At 39.4% G+C, this 26,999-nt stretch overlaps 2 protein-coding genes, 1 long non-coding RNA gene and 1 pseudogene across 8 annotated transcripts; 2 read left to right on the top strand and 2 right to left on the bottom strand.

The window, feature by feature from the left end:
• The first annotated feature begins 1,054 nt into the window (after positions 1–1,054).
• LOC121794062 lies at positions 1,055–7,935 on the top strand (annotated as a pseudogene).
• Positions 7,936–8,493: 558 nt separating this feature from the next.
• LOC121796099 (serine/arginine-rich splicing factor 11-like) lies at positions 8,494–17,071 on the bottom strand. Of its 6 annotated transcripts, none has more exons than XR_006049696.1 (6): positions 16,332–17,071; positions 14,975–15,406; positions 13,185–13,701; positions 10,021–11,861; positions 9,721–9,809; positions 8,494–8,911 (listed from the first exon to the last, which is right to left on the bottom strand). XR_006049696.1 is itself a non-coding variant. In XM_042194835.1 (4 exons), exons 1-4 carry the CDS (start codon positions 16,909–16,911, stop codon positions 10,892–10,894), a joined length of 2,499 nt encoding a protein of 832 aa, XP_042050769.1. In that variant the 5' UTR covers positions 16,912–17,071; the 3' UTR covers positions 8,494–10,891. The 6 variants fall into 6 exon arrangements, 1 of the variants encoding a protein (XP_042050769.1); XR_006049698.1 differs by having other exon boundaries at positions 8,494–9,809; positions 10,021–10,095; positions 10,516–11,861; XR_006049694.1 differs by having other exon boundaries at positions 9,721–11,861.
• Positions 17,072–19,621: 2,550 nt separating this feature from the next.
• LOC121797048 (putative disease resistance RPP13-like protein 3) lies at positions 19,622–21,461 on the bottom strand. Its single transcript, XM_042195785.1, has 2 exons — positions 20,987–21,461; positions 19,622–20,415 (listed from the first exon to the last, which is right to left on the bottom strand). Exons 1-2 carry the CDS (start codon positions 21,459–21,461, stop codon positions 19,622–19,624), a joined length of 1,269 nt encoding a protein of 422 aa, XP_042051719.1.
• A 788-nt stretch (positions 21,462–22,249) lies between these two features.
• LOC121793907 lies at positions 22,250–24,073 on the top strand. The gene is made up of 2 exons (XR_006049192.1): positions 22,250–22,990; positions 23,153–24,073. It is a non-coding gene; the product is annotated as an uncharacterized LOC121793907 (long non-coding RNA).
• The last annotated feature ends 2,926 nt before the right edge of the window (positions 24,074–26,999 follow it).

Below are 26,999 nucleotides of genomic sequence, written 5' to 3'. Positions count from 1 at the left end.
CCTCCAATTCCAAATTCACTGTTCGGTATCACAAAAATATTTGGATTTTGAATTGAATTGCAATTCCAAATCTTTCAATTCCACAATTTGAATTCCATATCAAAAGTAGAAAATTGTGATTCCAAAATCTAAATAATCATAAAATTTCCAATACACACTACACACATTTCACATACTACACACATTTCACACACACTACACACATTTCACACACTACATAAATTTCACACACACTACAAACACTACTCACATTTCACACATTTCAAGCATCCTATTTTTGAATTTGATGTCAACTTTTTGATTTTTTTTTAACCAAACCAAACCGAATCGAAAAACTGAAATTTTTCAAAAGTTTAAATTGAATCAAATTGAAAAACTGAACTAAATTTAAAATTTTAGTTTGTGTGAAGTGTGTGTGCAATGTGTGCAATGTGTATATTTCGTGTAAAATTTGTAAGTGTGTGTAATGTGTGTACAATGTGTATGTTTTGGGTATAATGTATGTTGTGTATAGTGTGTGAAGTGTGTAAAATGTGTGTAGTGTGTGAATGCGTGTAGTGTGTGAAATGTGTGAAATGTGGATCGCCATTTAATGATTCAACGTTTTACTACAACGAAAGCAATGTAGGCCAATAAGTTAACATGCCAACGACCATCTCAAAACAAAGCCCACAAAAGTCATAGAAACACAACTATATAGTCATTTAATTTTTTCTATGAATCTAAAATATATTATATCTGGTATAAACATCTTCGGCTTGAAACATCTTTTAGGCTCCAAATAAAATTGTTTGATCATAAAATGTAAAATATCAAATTCTACTAATCATCTTTAGTGGAAATACCAAGGCTTAATTATTTGGACTACAGAAATAAGTAGGTATATCTGTGGAATGTTAAGGAAAAAATATGTAAAACTGTAGTGATTTATAAACTTGCAAAAGTACGAGTATACAAAACAGTTAATCAGGTCGTTTTTGTAGGAGTCTACAAAAAAGACAAGCAAGGTCGGAAACGATAGAAATGAGCACATGTTGCTTCTGAATCGGAAGATCTGGAGACCTGGTACCGCTCTTTTCTACCGTCTACCACAGCAAGCTCGAGTGAAGATGAGGCACATCTCGTTTACTCGTACCGCCACGTGTTCAAGGGATTTGCTGCCAGGCTTTCACCCCACCAGGTGAAAGATATGGAGAAGAAGAAAGGATTCATCTCAGCACAGCCCCAGAAATTGGTGTCCGTGCAAACAACACATTCCCCCAACTTCTTGGGGTTGAACCAGACTATGGGGTTGTGGATGGAAAGACTCTAATTATGGTAAAGGTGTGATTATTGGCGTGCTGGACACCGGAGTGATGCCTCAGCATCCTTCCTTCAGCGATGAAGGAATGCCACCTCTACCAGCTAAGTGGAAGAGCGAGTGTGAATTCAGCCGCACAACCTGCAACAACAAAATCATTGGAGCAAGGTTCTTTAACGACGAGGACCAGAGCCCCCTTGACGATAATGGCCATGGAACTCACACTGCTGCTGGACGCTTTGTGCAAGGCGCAAATCTTTTTGGCAGCGCTAACGGCACTGCTGCTCATTTAGCCATATACAAAGTGCTAAAGGATAATTCTAGAGGAGAAGCAGCTTTCCTTGCTGGAATGGATGCAGCAATTGAAGATGGAGTCGACGTGCTGTCGATATCTATAGGCTATACAGATGCAACACAAATAAAAACCTTGTATCAAGATTATTTTGCAATTGGTGCATTCAGTGCGATGGAGAAGGGTATCATCGTTAGCTTCGCAGCTGGAAACAGCGGTCCTCTTCCCTCATCTGTGGGTTCTGACGGTTGGAGCAAGCACGTTGGACAGAAAATTGAGTGCAAAAGCAGTGCTAGGAAAGAATCAAGAGGTGGATGGTGAATCAATTTATGAAGCTACTGAGCTCTTCCCGCTTGTCTATGCGCCTTACTGCTTCCACAACTTGCCCAGTGCAAGCGACATCCGAGGTGTTAACACTTTGGAATTCAAATGTTGAAGAACACTAATTGAAAAACGAGAGAAAATTTCATTGAGCTGAGAATTGGGAAAAAATCACTGAATCTACAAAAAAAAACTTTCTACTTAACCGAGAAGAAAACAAGAAACAAACTAACAAACAAACGGCTCTATCTCATCTAACGGTTGAGAATCAAACTAACTAAAACATAAGATCGGACGGCTCAGATTTAACTAGCCGTTAAATCTTGATTCCCTTGTTTGCTTTCCAGAATGCGAACCCTGTATGGACGACTCGGTTCACTGAGCTTGACTGAGCTGCTTGAGTGATCATATGACTGAGCCACAAATCTCCACCTTCACTCAACCAGCTTCATCATCAGCCTTCAACTTTATCAGCCTCCTACAAAGCTCTACTTTCTCTCTAGGCAAAGCCTTTGTGAGCATATCAGCCGGATTCACCTTTGTGCATACCTTGAACACCTTCACTTCTCCTTCCTCGATCTTCTCTCTGATGAAGTGCAAGCGCACATCTATGTGCTTACTGCGTTCATGATAGACTTGATGTCTAGCAAGTGCAATCGCACTACTACTATCACAACCAACTGCAACACACCTCTGAATTACTCCCAACTCTGCTGCAAGCCCCTTCAACCAGAAACTCTCTTTGATAGCTGCTGCAAGTGCCAAGTATTCAGCTTCAGTTGTGGACAATGCCACCACATTTTGTTGGCTTGATTTCCAACTTATTGCAGACCCATACATTGTAAACACATAGCCTGATTGTGACCTCCGATTGTCCACATCCCCAGCATAATCAGAGTCACAAAAACCAAGTAAAGCTTCATCACCTGAAGTCTGATATTTTCCATAAAGAATTCCCAGTTTTGCAGTAGCTTTCATGTACCTCAGTAGCCATTTTAGGGCCAACCAATGTTCTCTACCATGATCCGCCATGAACCTACTTGTAGTACTAACAGCTTGTGCAATATCTGGTCTTGTGCAGACCATTGCATACATCACACTGCCAATAATATTGGCATAAGGGATCATTTTCATTTCCCTCCTTTCTTCTTCATTTTGAGGCTTCTGATCTGCAGACAGCCTGAAGTGCTGAGCCAAGGGAGTTGCGCTCTCTTTCAAGTTATCAACCTTGAACCTTCTTAACATTTTTAGTATATAATCAGATTGGCCCAGCCATATGGTTCCTTGCCTTCTGTTTCTCACTATGTTCATGCCCAGAATCTTTCTTGCAGGCCCTAGATCCTTCATATCGAATCCAGACCTCAGATCCTCCTTCACCAGCTCCACTTCCCTCATATTTGAACCAGCAATGAGCATATCGTCCACATATAATAATAGATAAGCCACTGCTGCTCCACCTTTCTTCTTGAAGTAAACACAGGAGTCAAATCTTGATCTTGTAAACCCACAACTCAACATGTGAGAGTTAAACTTCTTATGCCACTGCCTGCTTGCTTGCTTAAGACCGTAGATGCTCTTGATCAACTTACACACCTTCCCTTCCTGTCCTAAAGCAACAAAGCCCTCAGGTTGTGTCATATATATAGACTCCTCCAACTCCCCATTGAGAAAGGTCGTTTTCACATCCATTTGCTCAAGTTCCCATCCATTCTTTGCAACAACTGACAAGAGCATTCTGATGGAGCTGTGCTTTACAACAGGGGAAAAAACCTCATTATAATCAATGCCATACTCTTGTGTAAATCCCCTTGCTACTAGCCTAGCTTTAAATCTTATTGAACCATCAACCTCAATTTTCTGTTTGAAGATCCACTTGCAAGTTACCAGCTTTCTGTTTTCAATCTTGTCTACAAGGATCCAAGTCTTGTTTCTAGTCAGTGAGTCCATTTCCTCTTTCATAGCCAGCAACCATTTTTCTCTATCCTTGCTTGCCATAGCCTCTTTATATGTGAGAGGCTCCTCAGCTTCTATCTCTTCTGCAGTAAGAAGAGCATAAAACACTGTCTCATACTCAGAAAATCGGTTTGGTAACTTGCTCACCCTTCTGACTCTGTCTCTGGCCAACTGATAACCACTTAGATCATTACCACCATCATGAGCAGTCTCAGTCCCATGAGCAGAAGTTCCAGTTACTTCAGAAGCTGGTTCTCCAGCCTCTGCATCAGATTCACTGTCATCTTGGATCTGATCTCCCTTCTCTGCAGGCTCCACCTCAAACTCAGCACCATCACCACCAACTATCCTCACTCCATCACCATCAGCATTCCCTCTATTCAGAAAAGGCATATCCCTCTCCAAGAAAGTAACATCTCTGCTAATGATCACCTTGTGGTTCCCTGGCTCTATGCACCACAATCTGCCCCTTGACTCCCTTTTGATATCCTAGCATCACACACATTAATGCCCTAGGATCCAATTTTCCTTGCTTCACATGAGCAAACACCTTACAGCCAAAAGTCTTCAAATTTTCATACCTTGCATTCTTGCCATACCACCTATAATCTGGAGTGTCTCCATTGATGCTGCTAGATGGACATTTATTCATCAAATATACTGCAGTAGAAGCTGCTTCACCCCAGAATTTCTTCCCCAAACCTGATGAGAACAACATACACCTTACTCTCTCAACAATGGTTCGGTTAGCCCTCTCAGCCACTCCATTTTGTTGAGGATTCATGGGGACTGTTCTATGTCTTTTAATACCCCTTTGCCTGCAGAACTCATCAAAAGCCTTGGACACATACTCGAGTCCATTATCTGTTCTGAGGCACTTCACCTTACACCATTTCTCAAGCTCAACTTCATCACATCACTCTTTGAACTTAGCTAATGCCTCAGATTTCTCTTTCAATATATATATCCAGGTTTTTCTAGAGAAATCATCAATTAATGACATGTAATATTTTCCTCCCCCAATGGTGTTGACTGAAGCCGGCCCCCAAAGATCACTATGTACATAATTCAATGGAGATGTAGAGGTATGCTTACCAGTGGGATAAGGCAACTTCTTAGCTTTACCTCGGATGCAATCTTGACATGGTGAAATATCCTCTGACTCATCAGCAGAGATCACCTGTTTCTTGATCAATTCTTTTATACATCCTATTGCAGGATGTCCCAGCCTTTCATGCCAAACTCTCAAGCTTGGAAGCTTCACCAGATTCAGCTCATCACTATCCCTCTGAACCTTAATCACAGAAGCATAAAGATAGTACAAACTTCCTCTTCTTTCAGCTGTCATGATCACATTCTCACCCTTCTTGACCTGCATTCTGCCATCCCTGGACAAGAATGAGCACCCCTTTTGCTCTAGTGATCCCAGTGATATCAAGTTTCTTTTCACTTCAGGTATGAACCTGACATCACTGAGAATTTTGATTGAGTGATCCTGTAGCTTGAGCCTTATTGAGCCTCTGCCCTTCACTCTGCATATTTGATTGTTTCCCAGAGTCACTGTGCCATCACAGTCGGATAGAGTCTCAAACCAGTCTTGATTTGGGCATATGTGGAAGCTACAACCACTATCCATGATCCAAGAAGCTCCATCAACGGTTTCCATCACATTCAATACCTCTACTGCATCATTTGACTCAACACAGTCAGAGGTATTCACACCTTGATTACCTTGTGTGGACTGTTTCTTTTTCCAACCGAAACAGTCTTTCTTGAGATGACCGGGCTTGTTGCACCAATAGCACACCCTACTCTCTTTCTTGTCATTCCAAGATTGCTTGTTTGGTTCAAACTTCTTCTTGAACGGTCTCTTTCCCTTTGATGCTCTGATATTAAGACTCTCGGATGCAGAATCAATGAGCCTAACCCCAGAAGAATGCATCTCCTTAGCTTTCAGAGCAGATTGGACTTCCAAGAGTGTGATGGATCCTTCCCTTCCATACATGATAGCATCCCTCAATTGGTCATATGATTTCGGAAGAGCGTTCAGAAGAAGTATTGCCTTATCTTCATCGCTAATCGTCACATCGATGTTTTCAAGGTCATCGATCGCTTTATTGAAATCCTCTAGCTGCTCCATCACTGCCTTCTCCTCCAAGAACCTGTAGGAGTATAGTCTTTGCTTCATGTACAGCCGATTCGCGAGAGATTTCACCAGGTATAGATCCTCCAATTTCTTTAGTATTCCGGCCACCGTCTTCTCCTTCGCGACCTCCCTGAGCACTTTATCACTCAGACACAGAACCACCACGCTGTGAGCTCTGGCTAGAACATCAGCTCGTTTAACGGCCGCCTTCTCATCCAGATCGGCTCCCTCTTCCGGCTTCTCTTCCTCAAGCGCCGCCGATAGCCCTTGTTGAATGAGCATCGCGCGCATCTTCATCCTCCACAGACCGAAGTCGTTTTTTCCGGTGAACTTTTCCGCCTCCAACCTCGCCGCCATTTCCACCGCGGATTCGATTCCAAAGAACAAGCTGCAATTCGATTCAATTGCTTGTGCTTCCCACAGACGGCGCCAATTGTTAACACTTTGGAATTCAAATGTTGAAGAACACTAATTGAAAAACGAGAGAAAATTTCATTGAGCTGAGAATTGGGAAAAAATCACTGAATCTACAAAAAAAAACTTTCTACTTAACCGAGAAGAAAACAAGAAACAAACTAACAAACAAACGGCTCTATCTCATCTAACGGTTGAGAATCAAACTAACTAAAACATAAGATCGGACGGCTCAGATTTAACTAGCCGTTAAATCTTGATTCCCTTGTTTGCTTTCCAGAATGCGAACCCTGTATGGACGGCTCGGTTCACTGAGCTTGACTGAGCTGCTTGAGTGATCATATGACTGAGCCACACGAGGTAAGATAGTGGTGTGTGAGAACGACAGAACAAAAGGAATTCCAAGTGGCGCTGCCGGCGTGATTCTCATAAGCAATGAGACAGATGGAAACACCATTCAAGTTGCAGCCCACGGTTTGCCATCAACACATTTCAGCTATGCCGCGGGATTGAAGATCAAAGCTTACATAAATTCAACGGCAACACCCACCGCCACTATTTCTTCCCAAGGTACCGTGATTGGTGATGATCGTCGCTTCATTTTCTTCCAGGGGTCCTAGCATACCAACCCCTGGATTCTTGAAACCCGACATTTTATGCCCCGGAGTCAATATTCTGGCAGCATCACACACTTCCATGGAATGGAAAATAGATTCTGGTACCTCAATGGCGTGCCCGCACCTGAGCGGTGTGGCGGCTCTGCTCAAGAGCGTGCATCCCAATTGGTCCCCTGCTGCAATCAAGTCCCCCATTATGACCACTGCAGACGATGTCAACCTAGCTGGTAATCCAATTGAGGACGAGAGGTTTCTCCCGGCCGACATCTTTGCCACGGGATCAGGTCATGTGAATCCATCAAGAGCTAAAGATCCCGGACTTGTCTACGACATCCAGCCCCAAGACTACCTACCTTTCTTACTTGTGTGGTCTCCACTACACGGACCGCCAAGTGGAGGTGTTTGTACATAGGAGGGTGAACTGAACAGTCGAATCGAAGATAGTGGAAGCATAGTTAAACTATCCTTCATTCTCTATCATTTTCAGTGGCAAATCAACTTCCCAGGTTTACACCAGGACCGTCACAAACGTAGGCGACCCTGACTCATCATACGAGGTCGAGATTTCCCCACCTAGCGGAGTTGATGTTCGTGTGGAGCCCACCACGCTCAACTTCTCGGAGACAGAACAGAAACTGCAGTACAAGGTTACATTTAGCCGACTCACTTCTGCTCCGGATACCAATTTCGTCCAAGGATTCTTGAAATGTATCTCTCCCACTCATTCTGTTCGGAGCCCTATTGTGGTTCGTTTGTCTTGAATAACCAACTATGGATGCTAATAATTTCAAATTTATACTACTAGTATAAATTTGATTCACATGCAGGCATCGAGTCCTTATTTTAATTACTTATCATGTATCGAGTCCAGCTGAATTATCAGCTTCATCTTTGTTGCTTCTTTCCTGGAATGCATATTATTATAAATAAGAGAGTCGAGTCGATTCGATTATTATAAATATTTTCACATTACATATGAAATATAAATATTTATAAGTTGATTATTTCTTCTCCCAATCATAAACAAACTATGGTTATCATAACTGGTTATTGTATTAATTGACAAAATTATCCTCAAACATAACAAATAAAATTTTGTTGCCACAACATCAATCGCACTCATTTAATATGGCAATCATAATATTGATATTTAGTCTTAGTTATGCATGAAGACGCAGTTAATATTTAGTCTTACAAATAGAGCTTTGAGTTTTGACTTAGCTGTTGTTTACTTCGAAAGATATTGATAATTTAATTAAACATATATGATTAAATAGTTAAAAGATAAAATGCACGTGGATTAACTAATTAGAGTATTATTTTTCAATCAATCCATCATATCATAAAAATAAACAGCAGGGCTGGAAAAGCCTGATTTGGAGCTTGATTCGACAGTAAAGAATGCATGAAATGCTGCTGCTGCTTTATATAACAAAAGCAATGCAGGCAATGCATGAAATTAAAATGCCCATAAACATTTCCAAACAAAATCCACAGTAGTCAATAGAAATACGTCAACATGCATGCAAACAAACAACAGCTTCACTTGTTCATTTATGACTTCCAACTTTCCTATTAAAAGACTACAAAACGATACAGACAACCATGAAATCACATAGAATATATACCCAAAACCCTCAACTGAGAGCTCTTATGAGATAACAAAAGAGAAGCAGAAGTTGCGCATCGACCATGGTGATTGAAAATTCTCAAATTAGCCGCAAGCAAGAACAGTATTAGATGATTGTTGAAAACCATCTTTGCAGAAACTTGAAATGGGGAGAGAAACGAAAATATAAAAAGAAATCCACCACTCCCCCAAATGGAAGTACATTTCAGCTCCCAAGCCACTAAATATCCAGCATCACCTAGTAAAGAAAATAAAAAGAAAAAAAAAAGAGAAGAGGAAGAAGAAAGAAAAGAGAAATACAAAATATGCAGAAATATATGTTACTGATAATGTAGCAAATATCAACTCTAGTGTATATGGCCAAATATTACTAGAAAAGTAAAGCAAAGCAGAAAACAATCTTTCTAAGTCAACACACTAGCCATGTAACCTTAAGCAAGAGAACATCACAACGGATGGGTTAAAGCAAACCAAAAGTGGTCCCTTTGAAAACATCCAAACGGTAGGACTCCAATATGTAAAGAGTAGGCCAAAGATTCAATCACTACCTCTCTCACTCCCTGAGGATCATGAATGATAAGTTATGCACATCCACAAGTTAGGATCCAACCAAATTTCAACAAGAGCTGGTTACTTTACTACCAACCAATCAATCCTACTCAGGAAACACAAAAACACACTACTTGGAGTTACATAGCTGTGCATCGAGTGCTTATTTGATGGTGGGAACAATTCCAAGAAAAATGACTAATGGACTAAAAAAAGATAAGCCAAACAACATAGGGCTGAAAATGCAGCACTGGTATGCAACCTCGATATCAGCACAAATAATCTCTAGGCAGAACAATTTATTAACATTGATCAAAATCGGACGAAATTGTCAACTGCCCTATTGGAAATAGGATCGACTAGCAATAACGAAGAAATATAGAAACAAGGAGTACCATCGAGAATAACAAGTATAATTGCACTAACCAAAGTAGAGAAACCTAGAAAGACATTATTTGTGGAAAGATTCAAACAAAACCAATAACCATTAGTAATTACCTGTAAGAAAAGAACAAATGACTTGATCAAGGAACTAACCAACCAAATCAGCAACATCTGATGTGGAATCAGCTTTAAGAGAACCTTGCCTAACCAAACAATTTTAAAGATAGGAAAAAGAATGGGTAGGAGAAAAGGAAAAGGAAAAATGGAAAAGAAAAAGAGGGGAAAAAGATGAGAAGAAACATAAGGAAGGGCAATAGGATATCAGCTCTACAGCATCAAGTTAAAATATTAACTTTTAATGTCAAATATATTAAGTTAGAGCAGTTTCTCAATTGACTTTATATTGCACCATACCTTATGTATATAATCAGATACGTAAACCATGCCAAATTCATCTGATAGAGCACCAAGAAATTGCAGCCAGATAACCTGCAGCTTTATGAATGTAACAGTCTCACAAGACAGCAAATTCAAATTAAAAGCAAAACTTATTGCTGGTTAAATCCATCAAGCCAGCCAGTAATTCACCAGCTCATTACAAAAAAAGAGAACACAACAACAAAGATAAATCTGAAGTTAGTTTACACTCTAATCATACTAGTATACAGAGTCTAAACAATGCATGCCCCTATTCACACAAAGAGCACTAGTTAAACAACACAAAAGAGCTGGATTCTCTTACTAAGGAGCTTTCCAAACAAACAACCAAAAGATATGCCAGAGACAGAAGGAATGCATATAGTATAGATAGCATCTCTAGCAAAGGAGAGTGAGTAACTCGCGTGATTGTTGAACATTCACAAAAAATTAGTCAAACATAATATCGGGATTAAAAAAGAAGTCAACTACCTATATATAGAGGTTATGATCCATAATATATCAATTAAAAAGTTATGTGAAAAACATTGTCATGGTTGGATCTGAGGGCAGTTACACTTCTTGAACTGCGCTGACCAAATCAAGCACAACTCCAGACACCAGTGAAATGTATTTGGCCACAAACCTGCAATAGAAACAAAGTACATTTATCACAAGAGGGCTGAGAACACCTAACTAAGCTGAACCTGAAACCAGAAGCCCAGTTAAGAAGCTCTGGCAAGCAGAAACATGCTAGATACATATTTTCTAGGCTTTGTTCAATCATCCTCTTCATTAGTTTCATCACTTCAGACATTACTTTTTAAGAGCTACAGTCACTTCCAACACCATCACCCTTCATATGCCCCTACTCAGCCAAACTATCCATATGAATATCATCAGGTGTGACAGATTTGTCATTCCCATCCTCTAATGCTTTAACAGGAACATCAATTTGCCCATCCTTGTTTTTGACTAAAATTTCAATTGAGTTTGAACGAGACCGCTTCCTGTGCTTTGATTTATGCCCACTTGAATGTCGCGGAGATGTCTTACTGCCTCTCCTACGCTTTTCAGCTGACCTGGACCTGGATCGCCTTTTACCTCGGTTCCTTGATTTATCCTCTTTGCTCCTATCATATTTCTCACTCACTTGATGTTTATCTTCCTGAGATCTGGATCTTGAACGTCTTCGATGTCCGGCCCTGCTTTCCTCCAACACACTTGGGGAAGATCTTCGCACATGTTTTCGACCATCAGCAGAAACTGACCTAGAGCGTCTCCTACTCCGACTCTTTGGTTTTTCTTCCCTTCTGTTGTCTTTCTTATCGCTAGAGTGATGTACAATTTCATCAGATCTTGACAATGAGCGCTTTCGAGGTTTAGATTTAGTTGTTTCATCCCCTGATGATAAAGACCTTCTCCTATGACGATGAGGAGATCTTGAATCAGGACGTGATGGTTTTCTTGTTCTTTCAGGACTTTCTCGGCGATGCCTTGGCGATCCAACATCATCCCGATATGATTTCCTAGCCCGGGGGCTTGCACTCCTGCTTCTCTTTCTCCGGGAAAGAGGTGAATCGTTATCACGTGATCTTCCCCAATCCCGTCTACTACTTCTATCGCTGACATCCCTACCATCCTTATAAGACCTATGGTCCTTCTCATAACTTGAGTAATGGCGAGATCTCACAGGTGATCTGGATCGATAATCTCGTCGGTGACGAGCAGGAGGTGAGAACGAACGTGACTTCCCTCTTGACCGATAATTTATAGGGGAAGTAGACTTTGACCTTGAACTTGACCTAAATTTGGACTTGGCACGGCCATTTGGTGACCTGAAACATCACCAATACAGTTTTGAGCTGGTTTATGGAGAAATTGATGAAGAAGCATATAATTGTGCCTTTTCTTCTGAAATTATAAAAAAGAATTAAAAAATTATAGAAAAGCATGGAAAAGAAATCGGCCAACAAGATGTTGAGGAAGGGACAAGAAAACCTCTTATGCGTGTTGCAAAATAAGGAAATCCCAACTGCTAAAAATCCCACAAAAAAATTTGGAACAATTTTTCTGCTCCCTAAACTATTACAAAATAAATAATCCCTCCGTTTCCTAAAAATAGGAACTTTTGAAACGGCTCGGGTTTTAATGCAAAATTAGTAAAGTAAGAGAAAGATAGAAAGAAAAGGTTTGTTAGTGGAAAATGGGTCTCACCTCATTAGAGAGAAATAATTTTCCTAAAATGGAAAGTTTCTATTTTTAAGAAATGGACCAAAAAGGAAAGAGTAATTATTTTTAATAAACGGAGGGAGTATAATTGAAGAATACAGTCTCATATTTAGGCTGACAATCGAGAAATCATCAAGGCCTCTCCAATAAGTGTACACCAATACTAGAAAGAAGATCAAGCATAAAACTCTTAACAAATACACTTTATAACTAGAGCAAAGAAAAACTATCAACATATTATTTCCATAAATTGTAGCCTTATACTGCCATGAGTGCAGTGAAGGCATATTTTTCCAAAACAACAAGTATGACTACAAATTCCAAAAATGAAGATATAGCAAGGAATAAAAAGCTGCATGAATATTTTCAAAGAAAATTCTATTTTTGGATCACTAGAATTTCAATTTAAAAGCTATATATACCATTTTGTACTTGTTCTATTTATCAATGTTATCAATCTCGTATGGCAGCTTATGGCGGTTTGCCTAAAAACCGCCACAAGGATATGGCGTATTAGTATGGCGGATATGGCGGTAAAAAATTAAATAAATAAAATAATATTTATATATTTATATATAATTCAAAAATTAAAAAATATTAAAAATATAACATCTAAAACACTTTAAACAATTAATAAAGCATAATATACCACTCTAACAACCATGTTTCTTGCATAATGCCCTATTCCTAAATGCAGTACACACGCAATGTTGTCAAATGTCGGATATGGCGGTGCTATGGCAGCGACATGGTGCTATGGCGTTTCCACCACCGAACGCCATGCCATAGCGCCATGGCGCCGCCATATCCGCTATTTGATAACATTGCTATTTATCATAAAAAAAACTTCGTTACAGAGAATACAAGTCAACGGCATTTATTATACAGTATAACACTTCTAAAAGATCCAACAAAGTATTTAGAAATACCTGGATTTTCTTTCAGGTTCTTTAACCTCAATGACCAGACCATCAGCTTGCAACTTCTTACTTATTTCTGCAGCTCTAGCTGCAGCTAATTCTGTTGCAGACTTCATAGTTGCTGCACGATTAGCTGCTTGTTGCGCTGTCAATGTTTGCTGCATCAGAAGAGCCTGCTGAAACTGCATTTGTTGCATGGCAACAGCTTGCTGCATAACCATCGGCAGGGATGATGAACCCATTGCCGAATTCAAAGCAGGTTTCAGTGGGAGTGATTTGGCCATTTCAACATTTAATGGACGGCCACCAACATCCATGTTATTCAATGCCAAAGCAGAAGAAGCTTCTTCTGCTTTTGAGTATTCAATATATGCAAAATGCTTAGACTCAGTTATCGTACAATCAACAACTGTCCCACAAAAACCAAAAAGCTGCTTCAACTGGTCCACTGTCAGAAGAGGGCTAAGGTTACTGACTTGTACAGTTTTCTTAAGAGAACCAGCCTTCTTCTCACTGTCATCTGAACCTAATAGACGACAATCGCAAGAAAATAAGAACACTCGGAAGACGTTAAGGATGCAAGAAACTAAGAAAATAAATTCAAGTAGTGTAATCTAAAAAATATCATCATTAACTTTAAAGATAAGGCACTTCGGTACCATTAAGTACTAAGTAGGCAATATTACATATACTTGAGTTTGAAACAAAAAAAAATACACAGAAGTGGCACATAGCATAACAGCATAAGAAGTCAAAATGGGAAAGGAAATTTAACAGAGAACCGCTTCATTTATACACAGAAAACCATCTCACTGTTTTAGAGAAAGCAGCCTGTAGCACAAACTCCATTGAATATCCTTGAACCCCCATCCTTATTCTCTACACTTGGCTGTCAGAAGGCGGCACAGCAACCAGCCATGGACACATTCTTCCCCCAGTCAAATTCTGTATTTAATACTCACTCCATCCCGGCTAAGATAGACACATTTCTTAGTATGCCCAGGATTTTAGGAGTTGTTGGTTTTTGTTGTTAATTGGAGAGAGAAAGAGCGGGTGTAAGTATTAAATGGAGAGAGAAAGAGAGTTGAATATTTAATTTCATAGAGAAAAAAGTGGTTGAGTCTATTAATTGGAGAGAGAAAGTTACCAAAACTAGAAATGTGTCATCTTGGTTGGGACAAACTAAAAAGGAAAGTGTGTCATCATAGTTGGGACGGAGGGAGTATTAAGTATGAACCCTGGCCCTTGTGCCCACCCCTCCTAATCAGCAGGAAGCAACCTTCCATCAAGGCTGCCTTGCCGTACACCAATGTCCCCGAGGCAACTCTCTCAGTCATAGATAATACAGACTATTGTCCTTAACTGTAATAATATAGCCTATTGGGCTTAACCGGCATCCATCCATACGTACACTCATTACCATAACCTTTACAACCGGTTTTCTGCCACCCGCCTACTCCATCAATCCTTGTTTGAGTTGACTTTCCAGACCTCAATCATAAGCAGACCCACACCCTGTTTGCACACATAAGCAAGCACAAACACACAAGCACTAGCACGAATAAAAAGAATGAGAGAGAGATGTTCATATCAGTGCTCACAGCGATTGGTTATAGAAATTAGGGTTGGAACTTGTATAGAAGAGTTAAGGCTGGTTGGAAATGGAATAGGTTACATGCATTAATAAAAAAAAAATCTAGTCAAAAAGTGAAGTTGTAAGGAAAAATGGGTTTGTGTAATGAAATGGGATTGTGGATAGAGGCTCAAAATGTAAAAGAAACTGGATTGCCTGATCTTACCAGATGAGTCTTTGCTGGACTGAGCTTGAGCTGCAGCATGGGCTTGAAGGGCTTGGGCAGCAACAATTGCCTGAGCAGCCGCCATCGCAGCAGCAGAAGGTGCCATTGGCACTTGACTTAGAGTTCCCATTGTAGTAGAGGCAGCTAAGGCAGTCATGAGCAGATTATGAGGAGGGTGATTAAACTTACAACTAGTATTTGCACAGCGCCCATTAAGGTACTCTCGACACATTTCTCCCAGGGAAGATCCCATTCCGGGTAAAACCACTCCACCCGAGGCCCCAGAGACAACACCAGGTATCATACCCAGCAAGCCCGGAAAAGCACCAGATACAGAGCCAGAGTAATTTGGCATATTGGGCATGGTCTGGTTTACTAAATTGGGATAAGAAGCAGCTGGAGCCACCCCAAGAAGCCCTCCATTGGGGGTCCCTGAACCAGAGAAATATGATGATGATTACGACATTATTATGTAAAGGCGCTAGTAAATGATGCATATGCATCATCATGAATACAAGCATTACTGAGCATCCACTATTTTTTTTAATTCATTTCTCATCAGGAATCAATCAAACACAATAATATAAGTGCGCAAAACCCTACAATGAAATAAAATAGTAAAAATAGATATACAAACCATATGCTATAATCAATATATTTCCCAAAGGAAGAGAGAGCTGAATGAGAGTAGAACAAATTGTTTATAGGGGCAAGATACAGTTTTATTGGAGTTCCAGTTCTTATGAATAAGGTTTCAATTGTCAGATGAAAAGCACTCAAAACCAGTCAAGACAGGAATGTCAATCATCACATGCTGCAATGTCATTTTGAGTAAGACCATGCTGGCACCCAACATGCGATCATAGCATCACGAGCTAAGTTACCTCAAATCCATCATCCATGCGTTTTTTTACCAATTGTTTTCTATATTCTCCTCATTCTTCAAGAGTCTAAGGGGAAAATATCACTACAAGCCTAGCAATATCATACTATGATATCTCCTACATTTGCATCGAACATCCAATTTATGTACCTACCGTAGAAGGTTGACACTGACATATTTGAAAGAATAACTAATACTTACTAGAGTGGGCAAGCAATGACTAGATACCAAAAAACTGCTATGTCGTTTGCAAATACTAAATCACTTCAACTAAACAACCAAGAGATCCTCATTACCAACTCATATGCAGACGCTACTACTCCGCAACGAGAAACTACTATAAAGATACATAATCAATGTGTATCAATAAACGAGTATTAACTCATCTCCGCAAAAGAATGTACACATAACAGTAGCAGTAAACAAATGTCGTTTAGAAAATTATAAAATTAAAAAACAAGAGAAAGAATTAACCTTGGCTGAAGAAAACAGGGAATGGACTTCCCATAATTGGCTTCCCATTGCACTCCACATTGACCATATAATTCCCTCTCTTAGGCACCACATAAGTCACGCTATAGCTCCCATCCTCCATATCCTTCACTATCCCGTCCTGCTCGTTTCCCCCAACTCCGACTCCCGGCGAAACCCTAACTTTCACCTGAGCCCCGCCGCGCGCTACCTTCCTCCCCTCAGAGTCCTTCGTCACCACCGCAAACGTGGCCCCCACGCACGCCGTGCCGCCAGCAATCCCCGCGCCCTGCGCCGTGCACCTCGAGGGGTCCACAGGCCCCACAGAGGAGTCCTTCTCGGACGACTCATTGTCGTCGTCGGAATCCGAAGAAGAGGACGGCGCGGCGGAAGGGGATTGGGGCAGCTGGGGCTGGGACTTGCTATTGAAGGTGGCTTCGAATGCGGCTTTAGCGGCGGCGGCCTTCTCGGCTTCGCTCTTCAACTTGGCTTCCTCCGCTTGCTTCATCCATATGGTCTTCGGCACCGCAGAGACCGCTGTAACTTGATTGTTGATGTTAGGTGTAGTGTTGTTCCCGGCCATTTGTCAGGGAAGCTTTGCACTAATGGCCGAACCCTAATTCCGAATTGCTGTATATTTGACCTAACTTTGGGATAGACGGGAAAGCGTGTTGTTAAGATTTGGGGATTGAGTGGATATTGCAATTTAGACAAACAAGGGATTAATTATTTTAATTTCTCTACAACAAGTGGGTGAAGATAAAATTAAGCCATTTTCGATGAAATAAAACACGCTGAATTGAATTTACTAGGGAAAAAAGGATATATCGTATTCTGGTTTCATTGATTCTAATATCAACCATAGAGATTCACAGGTTCTAATTAATATTTGAGACGATGCTACATGAAATACGAAAGTGTTAATTTAGGTAATGTTCATCGAATTTAATCTGATTTTAAGATCAGATATATACTCCCTCCGTCCCGGAATAGGAATCTTATTTAGTTATGACACAAATTTTAAGAAATGTATAGAAAAATGAGTTGAATAAATTAGTGGAATGTGAATCTCACTTATACAAATTAATTTTATGTGAAAAAGCTTGATTTTATGTCTGTCTTCTTACTGTTATAGGTTGATGACATGCTTATTATGGGTCCCTGTTTGAAAACTATAAAGGTTGTGCAAACTGCTTTAAGTGAAAATTTTGATATAAGGACTTTGGTGATGCTAAGAAAATATTGGGAATCAATATTTTCAGGAACAGAAAGGAATATATGCTTGTGTTGCATCAGGAACCTTATGTGTACAAAATTCTGAAAAAATTTAACATGTTTGATGCTAAACCTCCTATGTGCCTTTAGCTGCTCATTTAATGTTGAGTAAAGATTTGTGCCATAAAACTAAATCTGATATTGATGCCATGAGAAAAGTTCTTTCTCTATGCAAATGCTATTGGGTCAGTGATGTATTTAATGGTGAGTACCAGACCACATTGCCTATGTTGTGTCATGCCTGAGCAGGTATATGGCCAATCCTAGTCCTGTTAATTGGGAAGCTTTGAAATGGCTTCTGAGATATCTGAAACATACTGCTAAGTATGGGTTGTGCTATTCTAAATGTGATGATGGTGTGTCACTAACTGGTTTTGTTGATTGTAATTATGCTAATGACAGGGATAAGAGGAAGTCCACCACTTCCTATGTGTTTACAGTTTGCAGGTCCTGTATTATCTGGAAGTCTCAGCTGCAGCACATAGTGGCTCTGTCCACTACTGAGTCAGAATATATTGTCATTACAGAGGCAATAAAAGAAGTTGTGTGATTAAAGAGAGTGCTTTTTGAACTAAAGTTTGTAAAGACTTCTCCTACTATGTTTTCTTATTCCCAGTCTGCTATTCAGTTGTGTAAAAACCTTGTATTTCATGATAGAACAAAACACATAGATGTAAGGTTTCATTACATTAGAGACATTGTAGAAAAAAGGTGAAGTTTTTCTTAAAAAAGTGCATACTGATAGAAATCCTGCTGACATGGTAACTAAAAGCTTACCACTTGAAAAACTTATTTTCTGCATAAAGTTTTTGCATTTTGATCTAGGATAGGTTGCATGTTCTGGGGGAAAGACCTTAGTCACCTTATCAGTTGTGGTGAGGGTGTCAGGTGACTAGAGGCATGAAGTCCTTTAGACTAATGGGTGTCAGGCATCTGGTGTCTAAAGGCAGTCTAGTGGCTTCCCTAATGCTGGTGAACTTTAGTTCTTTGGACACACTGATTCCGCGTTCAAAACCCTCAACCCGCTATACTATGAATTAGTACAGGGAAGCATGGATCGATCCCACGAAGATGGACGCGTAAGAAAGCATTTAGAAGACCTTGGAAATGGTGAATGGCTGCTGCCACGCAAATTTGGGTTGAGGTAAAACTACTACTAGACCTAGGAACGAATTAAATACTAGACCTAGGCAACTGAAAACATCATGCTGACATCGAACTTCCTCATAACTGCGAGATATTAAACTAACTTCTTAGACCGAGCAAATAGCTTCCTAATCTAGCTAGACAGAAAGTGAGTAAACAGCAGGGACCATCGTCTAGAAACAGCAAGTACGGAATAAAAGCTGCAAATAACAAACTAAGGATTTAACTAACAACTACCTGCATTTCATTACCTGAATCACACGCGAACATGAAGAAAACAGAGCACATTTCCAGATTCAAACAGAATGTAAAAGTGTGAACGTCGGAAACTTGCTATTAGCCGGAAATAAAACAGATCTACATATACTAGACGGAATGAAACGAAAACACGTAAACTAGGCATCAACCACGATCAACTCTGTTTCAGATCCAGACGTCGGATGCTCAATCCACTCCGAATCCAAGCATTCCGAACCCAACAACCTAATATGTAGATGTAGAAACTTTAGTGAGCAGAATTCATTTCCTTCTGTAGCCTCCCACTCTTCCTCTGCCTCGGCCTCTCCCACTCTTTCAAAAACACATTCAGATATTTTAAGCACTTCAAGATACGGTAGTGCACATAGAGTTGTCAACAAACTCTCAAATACTACACATTCAAAAAGAGAAAACTTTCTAAGATGAAATGGTAATCTGAGATTGCGCAAAAAACGGCTACCATCTTTATTCAAATCAGGTCTGCAACTTAACTTTTCAAGTTTGCGGAGATGGCTAAGATCAATTTTAAATTTTGGTGAGTCTTAATAGATTCCCAACCTTATGATATTTGGAATTCTTTTTAAAAAGCCACTACTAATCACCTTTGGAGTAACTCACGCGTGGAAAAGCGTATGCATCTTCTTAATATCAAATTGTATCTCCTGGATTTCGATTACTGCCATCACCAACCTAATGTGTCTTAGCTCAGACATCCCCCCTAATTCAGAAGTCACATATGGTATACGGTGTGGACAAATCAAGGTTTGCAAATTGTTCAATCTTGATATTCCTTTAGGTAAACCTAAGGAGCAGTTTATAGCTAAGTAGCGTAGGTTGACAAGTTGTAATATTTCTTCTGGAAACTCCTCCAATAACATACCCATTACATCCAACACTCTAACCAATTTTAATATGCAAAAAATAGGAGATATAATCCTATCATTAGTGCATATAAAAGATCGAGCAAGTGACATTAATTGTGGTGAAGCACACACATCGTTCATTTCATCTGATGACTCAACACTTACACGCCGCATGGAATCCTTAACGTGTATAAACTTCTCCTCATTAGCTTTCCTTATGCATAAATCCCTCAAAAGATCATGGATAGAGTAACTCAATGCTTTCCCATTGGACTTTTCTCGTCTAACCAAAAGTAGATTCCTCTCCAAGAGGAGTTTCAAGTAATCCATAGCCTCTTCCTCCAAACTCTTACCACCATTAGATTTCACAAATCCCTCAGCTATCCATAGACTTATAAGTCTCGATCCATTAATCTTATAATCTTCTGGAAAAGCTCCCATGTATAAGAAACATAGTTCCAAGTAAATGGGTAAGTGGTTATAACTCAAGGAAAGTATATTGGAGCACTGCTCTTCAGATTCAACAATGGAAGCTTTTACATTTGCTGAAAAATGCTCCCACACATCTTTTGATCATTCAACCTTTGACAACAATCCTCCAATCACATGAATAGCAAGAGGAAGTCCACCACAATCACTCAAAATCTTATTTCCCATCTCTTGTAAATCAAGAGAGCAATCTTCTTCTCCAAACACAATTTGGCGAAGTAGATCCCAACTTGCAAAGTTTTTAAGCAATTGCATGTCATGATGCATACTCTTAGAGTTTGCAACATATTGGGCCACATGAGATTCCCAGGTGGTGATCATAATCTGACTCTCATTATTATTGTTTGGAAAATACATCCTTATCTTATCCCAGAAATTGGTACTCCATATATCATCTAATATAATTATATATCTACACCCAAACAACCTCTTATGCAATATATCTTTCAACTCACCATCATTACATTCATTTAGTTCATCGTTGATCTTTTCGTTTGGGGCGAAGAAGAAGACTTAATAGAATATCTCGCATATTGAGGAGTTGTGAAATTGTGGCCCAACCACGATAATCAAAGTGAGTAGTAATGAGTGGATCGTCATAAAGATTTCGAGCAAGAGTGGTCTTACCTATGCCACTCATCCCAGTAATGGGGATGATCTCCAGCTTGCTCTGCATATTTGTAAGACGATCCTTCAACTGCAACAGATCTGCATCAACTCCAACCAAATCATTCTTGGAGGTCGATAAATCCGGCATCTTCTTTTCCTCCCCTTCCACAAGGTTTACAGATTCAAGTTGTTGCACTTCACCATGCGAGAAAGAAGCACCACTTAACATCGTCTTCTTCCCCTCCATGAGCTTCACCACTTGTTCCATTGCAGAATCCAACTCTTGAGTTACTTGCTGCAGATCTGGTGTTGGAAAGGCCAAGCTCACGCGGTTGGAAACCACTTGCTCAAACTTAGAACGCCGGTCTTGCATGAGTTTTGAAGAAACCATGCGTGATTCAATAATGTCTTTAGCTTTATATGAAACATCTCTGATTCGGCTCTCCAAATTACTTGGTATATTGGTGAGTGAAGACTTTTCAAGAATGTGCATCAGAGATTCAGCTCAAGTGAGGCACTCCAAATCGGACGTTATTTTACAAAAATGATAATAAATAGTCACAGTAGAGATAAAGTAAAGTAAATAAGGTAATAATGTATATACGACTCTCTTCTACTCCCTTCGTCCCATCTCAAGTGATTGATTTCTTTTTGGTCGTTGTTTTGCGAAGATGATAATAAGTAGTTAAAGTGAAGAGAAAGTAAAGTAAGAGAGAGAATATTATAGAAGAGAGTCGTATCTATATTATTCTCTTACTTACTTTATTTTCTCCCCACTTTAACTATTTATTAAGTATCATTTTCCACAAACACTTGCCGAAAATCAGTCAATCACTTGAGATGGGACAAATAGAGTATATTATTCTCTTTCTTACTTTACTTGCTCTCCACTTTAACTATTTATTATCATATTCGCAAAATAACGGCTAAAAAGAAACGCCTCATTTGTAGTGGGACAGATGGACTAGTACTTTTGTTTGAATAAATATCTAATACCGTACATTTGGACTTTTAAACGTGCGTGTTTTAAATCAATAATTGAACACACTTGCCGACACCCCATCACTTTTTCTAAGAACTTTTTTATAGTACAATAACTTTTTTGTGTCCCTCCATTTTAGTATAAATATGAAAAAATAATTGAAAAATTAATACTAGAATATAAAATTAAACGTTTTTATTAATATAATAAAATATAAATAAATGAGTTACATGGAACATGTGGTCTCTATCAAAAAATAATAAAAATAAAATGAGACAATTAATAAGGGAGGAATCAAAATGAAAAATTGAGAGACATAATAGAAGATTTGAAGGAGTATAATATTAACTTTGATAATTAAAATTGCATCTTCTTTCTCACGAATACGCACAATAGCCATTGTTTAGAGCATCCGCAATGGCGCCCGTCGGGGCAGAATTCCCACCGGCGTGCGCCATTGTGCATGCTCGCAACGGATACGGAATTCCCCTGAGGACATCGCAGGTCCGCGGCGTTAAGCGGAATTCCGCGGGGAATTCCGCCATTGCGTCGACTCCCGCGGAACCGGTTGAGCACGTTGATACGAATTGGCAATAGATTTATATTATTTATACATATATTAGTTCAATTCCGACTCATGCATATACTCTAGCACAAATTACCAATGGCCATTAAAATTTTGGAGCTCCGCAATCACTCCCACTTTTACACCGCCCTCCCACCGAGACTCTCTATTTCTACCACACTCAAAACTCGAAATCTTATTTTTTGGTGATCATTGTCCCAATGCTCATAAAATCCCTATCCATTGCCCTCAAGTACTACCTCCCATTCACATCCAACGTCATTTTCCCTCTTACCTCCGCTGCTATGCCCGATTCCGTCACACTCACAATCGCCACATCCGATGCCGACTTTTCACAAACTAACCGCCAACCATTCCAAATATATATACGGATTAATTTCGTCTATTCGTCCCTCTAATGCCAACGCCGGTATACTCGTCCGAAGAAGTCAAATTCAAGGCCTCCACTATTCAGGTCACCTTTTTAGTAATTATACTACTTCCTCCATCCCATTAAAATATTACTATTTTCTTATTTTAATCCATTCACCAAAATGTTATCCATTTCAATATAGTACAGTAATATTTATTAAAGTAGTAACATATTACTATTAATTATTAATACTGAATGAATCAGGTGACCTTGTTTCCGAGCAACGGAATCTGCATCGGCATCACAAACCACCACGCCATAGTCGACGCCGCTAGCCTCTTCTCCTTCCACGGCAAATGGGCATCGATCCACCAATCCAACGGTTCCGGAGAATATTCCGCCCACGATTCCCTCCCTTTCTACGGCCGAGATTCTGTTCAAGAATCCGACAAACTCTCCCCCTTTGTTTGGGAGCAAGTGAAGACAAGCGTCCCCATTCCCCCCCCCCCCCCCCCCCATCAAACAATGTCCGATCCACTTTCCTCCTAACCGATGGACAAATCAAGAAACTCAAGCACGGCCGCCGCGGAACGTCGACTTTCGTGGCGGTCTGCGCCCATATCTGGATCTGCCTAGCCTCCTCCGCGGCCGCAGCCGGGGAGGTGGTGCAAGACGACGTGCCGGAGTACCTAACCTCTCCGGTGAACTGCCGGCGGCGGCTCAACCCGCCGCTGCCGGAGAATTACTTCGGAAACTGCTTGGCCTTTATGCGGGCGAGTTGCAGCCACGGGAGGCTGAAGGGGGAAGGGGGGTTTTGCGGCAGCGGTCAAGGAGGCTGTCGGGAACGGGATTTTGGATGGATTCAGGAAGAAACGAGAGAGTTATTTGGAGTGGATAAGTCGGAATCGGGTGATTCCGATATCGGGATCGCCGAGGTTTGATCCAAGCGGTGCGGATTACGGATGGGGAAAAGCGGTTAAGTATGAATGTGTTAATATGAATAATCATGATGGAGCGGTTGATCTTAGTAAGGGAAGAGATGGAGGAGTCGCCACTGCATTGGTTACGACTAACCCTAAAATGGATGCTTTTACAGCTATCTTCAACAGAAATTTATGCATCAATAGCAACCTCTGATTTCGTATGTTGCTCTATTTCATTTCAGATTCTCATAATTCTATTTCATTGCATGGGGTTTTTTTACAAAATTAGTACTCCCTCCCTCCGTCCCAGATAATTTGTCTCACTTTGACCGGACACAAGTTTTAAGAAATGTAATAAAAAGTAAGATGAAAAAGTTAGTGGAATGTGTGTCCTACTTATATATTAGTTTTATAATAAAATGTGAGTAGGAATGAGTTAATGAAATATGAGGTCCACAATAAAAAATAATAAAAAGTAAATGGGACAAATTCCGTGGGACGGACCGAAATGGAAAAATGAGACAAATTATCTGGGACAGAGAGAGTATTTTTTATTAGGAGTACGGAGTATTTTGTTTTATTAGGTTCTTATATTATTGCATTTTGATTTAAGAGATTTTTATACTTATATTCTAAATTTGATTGGATTTTTATTTAGGATTCAGAATTTAACTGATTTAACTTGAGTCTATATTGTGATTCAATTAATTTTTCAAAATAAATAAAATACAAATTTAAATAACACAGAAAAAATTAATTAAATTGTGATGTAAGTTAAATAAAGACCCAATAAAAAAACCTCTTAAATCAAAATACATTAGCATAAGAACCTGTGTGTTTGAATTGGTAGATAGGCACATTTAATGTGTGGTCCAATCTAGTGTTTGATATGTTGGTTAAATTTTCTGTGTGGCCCGTTCAATGGGCAAGGGTCTGTTGAATTAAGGCTGAAAAAGGGTGTTTTATTATCATGGAAAATCGAGTGATAATAATATGTGCAACACTATATCAATCTTAAATTACGTGAAAATTTATTAATATAACCCTCAGCCTTGAAAATATAGAAAAAGTCAGTGGATAGTTTTGAAATTTACTAATATAATTTGACTTTAAATAACAAACTAAACATGTGATATTAAGGACTATAGATAACATACCATCAATTTAAACACCATAAATAGAAATAAAATAACCAAAAAAAAACATTTCTACAAAATGATTGTACTAGTATAAAGGCCTGAAGATGTGTTTTATCAAAAAATATATCGAAAATATGCCGTATTACTTTACAAAGATTATGCTATACTTGCAATTCTTCAAACGCTGGTGGGGATAGTTTTTGCAACTACTTTAAAAGATTGGCCATAATATATAAATTGCCTTATAGTACTTGGTAAATACTATACTAATAATCTTCTGCTTAAAATTAGAGGGAAAACGTATTTTGTTGAATGGATAATACAAATTCAGACCCAGGTTTTGAATTGAAAAACATAATGTAAGATGATCAAATTGAGAAAAGAAAGTTGGTGAATCTGATGAAATAAAGTCATAATAAAGCAAAAAATAGACAGAAAATAATGCACGCGAGAAGGGATCAGATTCACATGTGAATGGTCGAGCCTGTATAAAACGACAACTCTCAAGCCACAAATGAATGATCCAGTCTGTATAAGGTTGCTATTTAATCTCAGTCAGACCTCAGAAGTTAGGGGAAACGACAGCTCTCAAGCCACAAAACGACAGATAAGTGTTCTTCCATTTTCTTTTTCTTTTTCCTTTTGTTTAATTTTTCATTCTATTTTCTTAAAATCCTTAAGAACCAAATCTCTATATCTAGTTTCTACACCTGTGAAAGCTTTAATTTTGTTATCACTCTGAAAAAATGCCAAGGATAAGTCCCACTTTCTTAAATTTAGAATGAAAAATGTAAATAAAAGGAAAAAAGAAAATGGAAGAAGTGGCTTGAGAGTTGTCGTCTTAAGACGGATCCCAACCCGCATGGGTGAGTGATTCATTTAGAATTCCATACCAATTTTTTCGTAATCCAAAAGTCCGATTAGAGTATCCACATCCATGCTCTTGCCAATAGCATGGACGTGGGTCCGAACTCATTTTTATTTATTTTTTACTCTTTGCTATTCCGCAAGAGCATCACACCAATAACATCCATGCTCTTCTGCAAGAGCATGCTCAAAGGTTCTAACATTCTATTATTCAATTTAAATACTTCAATTACTAAAATCATTTTCACAATATTAAAATGCATTAAAAATACTTGAAATACTATTACAAATTATCAAAAAATTTAAAATTACATAATTAAAATCCTAAAACTAAAAAAAATACATAATTAAATTCATAAAATTAAAAACCCACTACTTGTGGCTGAATTTCACCCAAATGTGTTTGATTAGGTCTTCCTGTAGCTCGATGTGGGCTTTGGTATCGCTCATTGTCAATCTTCTTTCATTCTTCTCGCGCACCGTCGTATGCACACCTCGGTGTGGGGGAGACCTTGCGGCTAAGCTTCCGGCTTCATCCTCATCGAAAAAGTTAGCCGGTCTCGGTCCTTCGTAGTCTATAATCATGTCGTGCAAGATAATACACGTGTACATGATGTCGGCAATATTCTTTGTGTACCACATCTGAGACGGGACCTTCACAATGTTGAATCGGGCTTGAAGGACCCAAAAACTCTTTCGACATTTTTCCGAGCGGCCTCTTGATGCAATAAAGAATCTGTTTCGTTTCTTGTGGCATGTTGAGCGTCTTCACGAAAGTCGGCCACCTTGGGTAGATACAATTGACAAGATAGTACCCCATGTGGTGCTACACCATTCAGAAGATCATCGAAGAGGGGTGAAGAATAGAGCACGTTCAAGTCGTTGTTGGATCCGGCCGCACTGAAATATGCATGCCAAATCCATAGGCACGTTCAAGGACCGCTTAAGTGTTGTCCCCTCCAAACATTTGAGCAATTCTTCCACTTCCAATGCATGTAGTTAATGCTGCCAAGTATACTGGGAAATCCATGGACTGTTTCGTGAAGATGAAGCAACCGTTGACAATCTTCGGTGGTGGGTGCCCGAAGGAATTCCTCACTGAAAGTAGAATGAACGCCGACGCAAAAAATTTTAAGGCATAGGATTTCAGTTGACTCCCCCACATGAAAATACTCGTCGAAT

The sequence above is a fragment of the Salvia splendens genome, chromosome 3 (assembly GCF_004379255.2).
Source record: "Salvia splendens isolate huo1 chromosome 3, SspV2, whole genome shotgun sequence".
NCBI lineage: Eukaryota > Viridiplantae > Streptophyta > Magnoliopsida > Lamiales > Lamiaceae > Salvia > Salvia splendens.
This window is presented reverse-complemented; position numbering and strand designations above follow the sequence as displayed.